The 10,667-nt window shown below is 43.6% G+C and overlaps 1 protein-coding gene across 1 annotated transcript; it reads left to right on the forward strand.

Moving 5' to 3' along the window:
• Positions 1-1,116: 1,116 nt before the first annotated feature.
• LOC149330564 (chymotrypsinogen B-like) lies at positions 1,117-10,091 on the forward strand. The gene is made up of 6 exons (XM_089559448.1): positions 1,117-1,143; positions 2,776-2,882; positions 4,747-4,870; positions 6,429-6,543; positions 7,977-8,035; positions 9,888-10,091. Exons 1-6 carry the CDS (start codon positions 1,117-1,119, stop codon positions 10,089-10,091), a joined length of 636 nt encoding a protein of 211 aa, XP_089415574.1.
• The last annotated feature ends 576 nt before the right edge of the window (positions 10,092-10,667 follow it).

The raw sequence follows: 10,667 nt of genomic DNA on the forward strand, positions 1-10,667 counted from the left end.
ACCATGGGTAACAGTCACTGGTAACTTACTATAAGTTCATTCTTTCTAACTAAGCCTACTACCTGCGGTTTGAAGACAGTGTTGCGCGTGTCTCATTTAAATTTAAAACAGCATTGCAATTTCTTTTAAAAAATGGGCCACTGCATAAACCTTCGTGAGAGGGTGGAGAGGGACGTTGAGCATGGACATTTATTTTAAAAGAAAAAGGCTTGCGCTTTTCGATATAAACTGGCCTCCGCCAGTCATGTCTGAAACCTCATAAGGGTTATGTGCTATGACGTAAATGTCAATTTACTGTTTCCTTTTTTCAGCTCAAGGGACAAGATTTCGGGATTAATGGACCCGGTAAGTAGCATGTCTTATGAAGCTAACAATTATTAGTGCGAAAGACTATATTTCTGGAATTGCAGTGGCCATAAAATGCTTTTCTTTCTCAGTTCCGCTCGCGTGGACATTCAACTGACGTTATCAGAAACGGAAGGGGTGCACTTCTTTCTGAGGAGGCAAACTATTTTTTAATCAATCAAAAGGACAAGTCAGTATAACGCTCTGCCAATGAAAGGTTAATTAGTTTGCGGTACCTTCAAACCAACATTTCCGAGTCTCAACGTTCATGTAAGAACGTTATAGCACAAAATCATTTCTGTGAAAACGTTGCGCTTGCGGCCGCAACCAACCAGAATAATTTGCACACGTTCCTTATCTTGAGAAAGCAATCTATCGCTCTCCGAAATTACAACATATGATGCCATTTTTCGGATGTATTTCAATGAAGAGCAATAAAATAGCATTCGTTGAATGCACTCTGAACATATACATTGAAACTGCGCTTAATTAATCGTAAAAAAGGTATTGCTAGAAATGCGGCTGTTCTAATTATTCATCTGTGCACCTATATTCTTCAAGAATGCGGGATCTCCGGCAGCCACTTGCGAGTCATCAACGGGAGTGGTGCAAGAAATGCCCAGTTTCCTTGGATGGTATGTCGGCAGCACCTACAATTAATTTTTGTTTTCATCGCGAAGAAAATTAAGCATATCAAATGTATAAGAGCAAAACAACTACCTGCTAAGCGATATATCTCGGTTGGTCCGATGTACAGCAACAGTGTGGTGCATGCCGCACGAGCAGAGCGGTGTCGAGGTAAGTCGTGACTCATACCATGCACGGGCTTGATCAGCGTCATCTTGGGTTGTATCGTGCTGATACTGTTGTGATTACGAGAGGGAAATAACTAGAAGAATAAGAATGGGGGGGGGGGGGGGGGGACGTGCATTGCAGGTCCTCTCATATCATGACTGGCAGTTTAAAGATATCCCTCAATTGAAAATTATGAAACAGCTGTATCTTACCGGTACTCACCTATGGGCCAGCAACATGGAGGCTAACGAAGATGGTTCAGCTTAAGTTAAGGACAACGCAGAAAGTTGTCGAAAGAAAAATGATAGGTGTAACGTTAAGAGATCGCAAGCGGGCGGAGTGGGTGAGGGAACAAACACGGATTAATGACATCCTAGTCGAAATCAGGAGGAAGAAATGGGCTTGGACAGAGCATTTAATGCGAAGGCATGATAACCGCTGGTCCTTAAGGGTAACGGAGTGGATTCCAAGAAAAGGCAAGCGTAGCAGGGGGTGGCAGAAAGTTAGGCGGGCCCATGAGATCCAGAAGTTTGAGGGAACAGGGTGGCCTCAACTCACAAAGAACAGGGTTATATGGAGAGACATGGGAGAGGCCTTTAACCTGCAGTGGGCGTAATAAGGCTGATGATGATGATGAGTGTTGCTGTAGGCGAAGAAAACAAAGGACTGGATGACGTCAGAGGTGTTGTGTGCGGCGTCTGTGAGCAGCCTCTGTCGAAGATATTCAGCTTCAGGGAGCTTAATGCTAATCCGCGGATGCTAAGCCGCAGTTTTCGTCCTTTTCTAAAGATTTGCAACGTTAGCCTTGCACAATTAATCATGATGCATGCACCAGAAGTAAACTCTATTAAATGTATAGTTTTAGGTTAAGTACCCTCAAAGTTTACAAAGTACAGAAGTACACATTTGAATGCTGAAATCTAAAATAAAAACTTTCCGACACCGATCCTCGCCTTTCCTCTGCACTGAAGCAAATGATCTCTATATCACTACGCTTATTCTCGATAAGACCACGAGTTCAAAACTTGCTACGGCATCCCCACAACATGGTCACGCGAGGAATCTTCCGCGCTGAAACGCAAGAGCCTGAAAAAGTAGACACCGGAAATCTCGAGGTAATATTTTTTCATACTAGTCTGCGACGCGTCCGTGGCATGGGCCGTCAAGGGGCAGCGACACTCATGCTCGACCTCCGCCTATGTCAGCGCTCGCAAACCAATCAGGAGGGCCTTATTGGCGTCACCCTTCAAGTGGCACGCAGGCGGCTACGCGGAAATGTATATCTGCTGATCAAATCCGAGCTCATGCAAAAGAGTTACACCGTTCAACAGCTTTCGATGATCGCACTCTGGTGGTTAAGGTCTACAGAATATCAACAGTCGAGGGTTCTGTCTTCAGTGGAATGCTTCAAAAACGGGTTCAGTCGGATGCTTATAAGTGCATGCGTTGCATACAAAACATTTAGGAATTACTTTTGCGCTCACAATACTGTCCCTTACGAGAGTTCTTTCAAGTTGTTTTGTTGTCTCAAATTGCATAAGTGCGCTCAAGTTGTTTCATCTTGCGTTCGTTATGGCTTTCTACTTCGCATATACGGAGATCAAAAGTTTTTACAAGCGCTTATTTACTTTTCAGGTAAAGCTGGAGCTTTACTACACCTTGCATTCTCCTGATCCGTACACCTGTGGAGCGAGTATCATAACAAGGCGTCACGTTCTCACAGCCGCCCACTGCATGATAGAGTGAGCACACGTTTTCAATATCTGTAGACAGTAATCACACGGCTGCTTTTGAGAACTATCGCCTTTGAGCTGTAGAATCACGTGTAATGAAGTTATACAGCTGCAATACCGGTTTCTCAATTTCATGAGGTTCCCTTTTAACAGAGGGCACGGCTTTCCAATTGCGTGTAATCGCTAGAACAACGCCAAAAAATCAGTTTTTCGCAAAGTATCCACTGGTCAGATCCGTTCTAAACGATGTATCAAAATTTATTTACTTAAATCTGCCGAATATTCAAAAGAAAGGTGTTATCAACCACTGTGGTCAAAAGGTATGTATTGTTTAGCCCCGTGTTTCTGTGGCCGCGTGACTGTTGAAAAAACTTTGAAGGTCTCGCCACGTTACTATCGCGCGTGAGCATTAGTCTACCCCAGCACGCTGTTGCCTCTCCCAATCAGGGAGGTTCACACAAGATCAATTCGAGCAGCATCTAGTACTGCGCTATGTTAGTTATAGCATTGCGTCTTCTCTTTATCACGCGATAAGTTATCTTGTCTTGGACGTTAGCGACCTTTGAAAGGCACTCCTTTAAGAGAAGTACGAAACTCGCACTGATTCCGTGCCAAGAATGTCAACACCTGTGCGCGCAATGGTGCGAGTAATTTTTCTCACAGAAGACGTCATGCGCGTGCTTGTCCACTTCACGTGCTCGTGCATTTCACGTGCACGTGAATTTCAAAGTCCGTTAGTCCGCGGAATGTACATGTTTCATCGGCGGTGCGAGCCGCATTATGGACGCCATCAATGAGCAGCAGAGGTTTTCGGGAGCATTAGCTTGCAGACAGCAGGCGACTACAGGAAGGTGAAAAAGACGCCATACGGAAAATTATGCGATCAACACACAATGCGTTACAGGCAGGGCGACAGGTTAAGAGTGGTCACATCTGAGCAATGCACTACCGATAGAGCCCCTTCTATACTGAGGCGTCGTCGATTACTAGGCTGGAACGAATAATGCTTCCCATACCCCACCCATCCGTGTCCGGAGCAGACGCCGCGGCATGGCTCATGCCCCAGACCAACTCCTTAACCAAACCCAGCAATTCTGGACAAAACATTCTTTCAAACAAAAAAAAAGTGTTTATGAGTACAATTTCTTCGTGTATGTGTAACTTCACTGCAAAAAATTAATATACCTTAAGAACTACCCCTCGGCAGGCTAGTATTATTTTCTTAACGTTTTTCTACCCTTTGCTTTTCTGTGCAATATTATTTGCTCGATACGAGCGAGGGAAAAACTTTAGAAGGAATATTTCGCTGCTCATCGGAAGAAGAGATCATTACCTTCAATATTTCCATAACACTACCTTAGAATGTTTCAGTATTCAAAGTTTCTGGCCAAGAATATAGACATGAATCCTTTTCCACGAGCACACATTTTTCCTCTCAAAGTACACGGGATACTAATCCTTCAATAACAATATTTTCAGGTCGCATAGTACAAGCTGGTGCGGTGTTTATTCGTAGTAGAATATGCGCCTATGAAATCACTTTTGAAATATTTAAGGCCATTGACATTTATGCAAGAACGTCAGCGTTTGCTACATCTGTGCTCTACAGAGGTGTAGCTCGTGCTATTGTAGTTTCACGTAGTTAACGAACAGAAGCTCAATAAAAGAGCAAGATATTCAGTAACTGTACCTTTGCCGTAAATATGACTCATTATACTACCTAAATATATCCAGATAGCGCTGCGGCAATGTGTAGAGTCGTTCCCCCAAAAGCGTTAGGTTTGCGCTGAGAGAGAATATAGCACTGATCAGTGGTCGTGGAAGCGTCGCTTGGTTGCCATGGTGATCGACGTCATTTCCTTTTACTCTGCAGGAATGGCAAATTCGCAGTGAGGACTGATGTTGTGTATGGCCATACCGATGTGGAAGAGGCTAGCCGGGTCCCGGTATCAAACATGCTGATTCACGAAGGCTACAGCGATATCGCCATCCTGCTGGTACCTTTTACGTTCTCCCTTCTTCAAGTTTCTGCTGCCGCATACTTCAAGTTGCAGGAGCAAAACAAAATGAAACTAACGCGTTCATTTTGTTGTAAGAAAAATGCTGTCTTCTGACGGAAGATTCTAGTCGTCTTGCACGCATTTCGCATGTCCACTCTGGAGTGTTTATGAAGTGCAAAAAAATACCACGTGCTTTATTTATGAGAACATTTGGCGTGCCTCAGTAATTGAGTTTATTTGTCCAGCAACAGGAACCGCAAGAATTGTATCTCTCTTGTCAACTTTCTAGGACGTTTTAGATACCCTTGTACTATTAGCTGGAGAGACAAGGAAATTTTTTGTTAGGCTGTTCCTTTTGTTAGGTAAGATCACGCTGAGACTACTTGGGAAAGCTGAAGGCATTATGGGGTGTTTTAATGCTTCGAAAGGATACAAAAACGGAAGGAATCATGTTATTGATATAATGAGTGATATTTTTTTGTAATATTTACAGCTTTTAAATAAATGACAGTGATGGGGACGCGGACAATCTCTTTAATGAGTACGTGTTGCTATCAACAGACCGAAGACATCGAAACACGGGCACGGTTATGCGACTAAACACTTTCTTATTTTATCTTTTATTTAGTCACTTAATGCAGCATGTTTTAATGGTTATCATGTTGCGAACTCAAAAAGCCATTCAAAACTAATGCAGTTTACAAAACGTGACAAAACGCAATAAATCTTCCGATATTCATCGATTCCCTGTTTTTTCTTAGGCTGCTTCCGTACCCGGCGCACGCCTGGTACCCTATTTCCGAATGCGGTGCCAAAATGCAAGAAAGTTATTCGAGAATATCTCAAAAACTTAGCGCACTGTGGCAATTTTTCTATAATATATTACTTTTCAACGAATACAGACTTCAACATTTTGTTTGCTACATGCAGGGTGCAGTAAATAGCGAAAAAATTTCATAACAAATTTGGGTGAATATGGCGCCTAACGGTGACCATCAAATTGTTACCGTGTGTCCGCCCAGCCAGTGGCGTACACACATTTATGGTAGCATCCACGTGATGATCACAGGAAACTGAAAAATAAAAGAGTGCAGAATGAAAATGTTAACACAGAGCGAGGGGAGTCGAAAAATTCCATATTAACCCTGGAAAACATAGTGTTCGCTAGTTACCACCGTTTAGATTACACTTCAGTTGTGTCACAGTTCTGTTTTTTTTTATTCTCCCTCTTTTGCACATTTCCCATTTTTTGTGGGCCTTATTCACTTTAACCGTCCATTACTAAAAAAATTGATCTTTTGTGTCGCATTTCCACCCTGTGGGAGCCGCCGTTCTGGCGTCAAGTAGAAACGAATCAAAACCTAAATAAACTTAGAAAACGTGCTACATGTTGGCTTCGTCATGAAAACTCACCGTCGCAAAAGAACTTCTAAAACACGACTGTTTGCTTTGCGCACAAACTGCCATCTTTACTGCAAGCACACCGCTTCGAATAATGCCTTGCATCAGGTTCACCTTTACTACGCTTCTATAAATAGTTCTCCACATCGTACAGGTGGCGCAACCATTCCAGTTCTCTCAAACAGTAAGACCACTCTGTCTTTTAACAAGAAGGGTGAATCTGCTCAACCGCAAAGCCGTTGCTGCCGGCTGGGGCCGCACTCAACAAGGTACGCTGCAGACATCTCGGCACACGTTTTCTTGTATACGCGTCACACGTGAACTGAGAATGGAAACGGAACTCGATTCTAGGTGAACTTTGCAAAGCTTCGGCGGTCGGGGCTATTAAATATGCTGCAGCGCGTGGTGCGCTGCGGTAGGCGGTTTCTGGGACACATACCCATTTAATGACGTCTTGCGTGCAATTCCTTGGACTTACCTTTTGGCACTCACCCTCTGTCACCGATTCGAGTAAAGATCTGAAAGGTGTGCTGTGGAATAGACAATAAATATAGGGTGCTCTATGAGGGCAATACTCAATAGTTCACTCATGTGAAAGGCCGATGTCATTGTTGCCGAGATGATTTGCCAATGCGGTACTCTACAAACAGAAATGAGTAAGGAGAGAGTAAACTCTCTCCTAGCGCACTCTCTGTTATAAAGGAGAATGATGAGCTAGAATACACCTTATTCCCTTTTTACTCCATTATTGGCGTATTGGTGTTTAAAGTGCACCCTCCTGGCGCAGCGTTTAATTGCTGTCAAGCAGCACCGTAATATCGGGTTGCGCTTCAAACGTTGGTACAAAGTATGCGGATAACAGTTGACAGGTATTGAAGAAGTCATTCATACCACAGTCCTCTACGAAGGCAGTATCCCCGTAGCTGATGAATCACGTAGGCTCACTGTCTGTGGGAGTGAAGTATTCGCAGCTACTTCGTTCTGCGCGAAGACGTACTGGTCAATTGGCACTGCGCCAGGGATAGGAAACTCCACGTAGTCAACGGTTTCAAGTACTTCAGCACACCCTGCTGACTGAACGAGAACTGATGGCTGAAAATAAATGCTTCCTGTGCATGTTAGCAGTGCCAGAGAGATCAGAGGCAGCCGAATTGTATGAACCGCCTGGAAACGAAGACCCTCATGTTTCGCAGGCAGCGACTGGAATCCGACTCGGGCATGAAGCTTCTCTTCTGCTTGATACCGTTGCTATGACAACAATACGACGCTCCATTTGGCTTTCATCCACCCGCTATGGACACAATTGGCGTTGACGTCTGCATTAGCTGGACAATGGTGTCTATTGGGAGTTTCCTAGTCCTGGCTGCGCTGCATGCGGATTGACGCGGTTTCCAGCTTGACCTGATCGTTCACCACGCCTAATGTTGCCCGTACATCGCAAATTCCACCCCGCAGCTTGAGCATATATTGTGTCATGCTTAAAGTCTGATGTTTCTGCAGTGCGGTGGTGTATCTATAACACTTGGTTTTTATAGTACAGTATATATAACAGTTAGTAGTTTATAACAGTTAAAGCGACGCTTAAATAAGGCGTCTTTTTCTTATATCGAGGGTATTAATCTTATTCCATACCCGGCTCTCAAAGCCGTCTTTATTTTGCTTCACGGAGTGGACCATAGAGGGCTTTTCATTTCTGATGCAGGTGAAACTCCGGGCACGGACAATCTTCAATACACGATTTTGAGGATAGTGTCCAACAACGTTTGTCAAGCATATTTTCCCTCTACCTACGATCCCAGGACTATGTTATGCGCCCGATGTCGTTACAGCACCGTCTGCCTCGTAAGATATATTTTTAGTACTGAATATCTCTTTTATCCCCAAAGCTTGAACGGTAGCGATAAAAAAAAATCTAATTGAATGACGTCTCGGCATGCACACTGCAGTCCTGGCTGCATTGAAGACAAAATTAATGCAGTTATTTTAAGTGGCATGCAGAGTAGGACTCGGATATCACGGGTACACCGATCGGATATTTTCATTGTTGCCTTTGAGCCTAGGCGCTGTCTTTTGTATCAGTAATTTGCCGTATTTTATTGCTTCCCAAGTAAACTTGCTTATGTACAGCTAATATCATTGCGTGGAGATATCGGGCATTGCACAACTGCCTTTGAAACCACGCGTAACTTATTTTCGTTGCTGTGACGCAATTTTACCACCACGACACGAGACGAGTTTTACGTCAGAGTCCTTATCTCAAATATATTTCAGCAGTTTCATTAGAGAGTGCTGAATACCAAATATCTGCTTCATTGCAGTTATATCGACGTCTGGAAAGTTAAGATAACGTAGGAGCAGCGGTTCAGAAACGAGTCCTGTCTGAGGCAGATCGACTTCTTTGTATCCGTGAGGCTTCTCATAATAGCAACCTTTCGACAAACGAAGCCCGCGAATAGTTTGTTTACCCTTATCGTTCATAACCATACTTTGAAAAAAGACGTCAGAATGAGTCATATATAACTATGACGGACATGAACACAAGAATGAAGAACCTAGTTATTCAGATCGTCGTACATATTGAGACTCCTGTCTATGTGGCATGGCAGCTACTCTCATTATCTACAAAATACCTAGGGCAGACAACTTTGGAATAAAGTGCTGGTGGCTGGCTGTGCAATCAGAGGTCCCTCGGCAGTGAAGTCCGCTGCGCCGAAATTGAGAATGGATAGGGAAAGCGAATCTTGCGATCGTTTCACTGAAAGTGCCAGATAAAAAAGCCCTCAAAGTTCACCCTATTGCTTCTAAGCTGCGCGTCGCAATAGAATTTCATAAACCTTTCTTTGTCGAATCAAGACGTTGTATAAAATCTTAGAGTAGAGAGCTTCATGCACAGCCTTCTTATTCCAAATAGATCTCGGAATATCAGAAAAAGAAGCTAAATGGCGCTTTGCTGAGTATAAATTCCAAGCGCCGATTTCTTTACGCCTGTTGTATCTAATAGAGTAAGCATAATATAACGAACAGTGCTTTGCACTTTAACAAGGTTCTGTTAAAGCAGGATAATAAAAAAAAATCTTACACCGCGCCTATTGATGAAAAACCAACTCATACAGGAAGGTACTCTAACTTCACAACTGTTGACCTGGCCACCCAAAACTAATCTGCAACAAGAACCATGTTGCAATAAGCACAACGCATTTCAAGCTGTTCTGAAGATCAGGAAACTTACTTTCAGACTCTGCGACAAGAACTCTCTCTCAATAAACACCCAGCTGTTTTCATGGCATCTATTAAACGGTTCTCCAATCCGGCACGTCTCTTCCTTTAAAAAAATATGTGAGCTTTACGAATTATTATTCTGAAGATATGCACCGCCGTAGGTGAGCCGTCTGAAGCCTTCTGAAGTTAGTACAAAAAATGTTGACGCATTTAGCTAATATTTAGTACGTGCAGACTGCCGTCATAATTTCACCTGTGCCGTTCAGCTGAGCCACTGCACCTTATTCGTGAATGGCTAATTACAGAGCGCGAGAAATAGGGATACGAAAACCATGGAGAACATAAGAAAAACCATAGTGAGTGACGCTTCCTCTTCGCCATAATCCTTTTTCAGGGCGACTCTGGAGGACCACTCTTCGTTAAATCTCAAAAGGGCCGATTCGTCCAAGTTGGCATTGCCTCCTTTATCGTTGGTAATAGGACGTGCTGCACTTCAAGAGCCAATGTGTTCACCCGCGTACGAGCCTACATGCCGTGGATAAAGCAAGCCATTGCAGAGCTCGGAGCTCGAGGTGACTTCGCATCGTACCGACTTTGAATAAATCAACGTCCTTCATTCATCTCAAATATAGTTTTCTCGGATGATACTCGATCCTAACCGCCGTAATGTGCCTGTCCCGATTTAAGGCACATTTTGTCATGTCCAATAAACTTCGCTTGACGCCTTGTTTATGTTTATGTCGCGCACGGCCTTACCTGGAAATACTGCGCACTGAAGACCAATTGTTCACTCGCAATAATAGCGCAAACACTACCACAAACTGTTTGTGCTTTCGTGAGGCGCTCTGACGTTCTAAAGGCTCAGTGGTTGAGAGGACGATTAGGACAACGGCTTGCAGTTATTTATCTCAGCAAACATTTAATCTTCCGTGGTTTCTGGTAAGTTTACATTCTTTTACTCCAGCGAGAGACGCATTTATCGCCGTGAAAAATGTATTTCAAAATCTTCCGGCCTTTCAATGAAAACTCGTTATGTCCTAACGAAAGAGACGACTGCCACTGTTTCGAAGGGATTGGCGGAATAGCGTATAGCGTCTTAGATCTGAGCCCGGATTTCCGCGTCTACACACATTTTTTACGTGGCAGATCAGGCGATCATGGCGAAGCCTGTAAG

This window comes from Amblyomma mixtum, chromosome 9 (genome assembly GCF_055824585.1).
Source record: "Amblyomma mixtum isolate Tamu chromosome 9, ASM5582458v1, whole genome shotgun sequence".
Classification (NCBI taxonomy): domain Eukaryota; kingdom Metazoa; phylum Arthropoda; class Arachnida; order Ixodida; family Ixodidae; genus Amblyomma; species Amblyomma mixtum.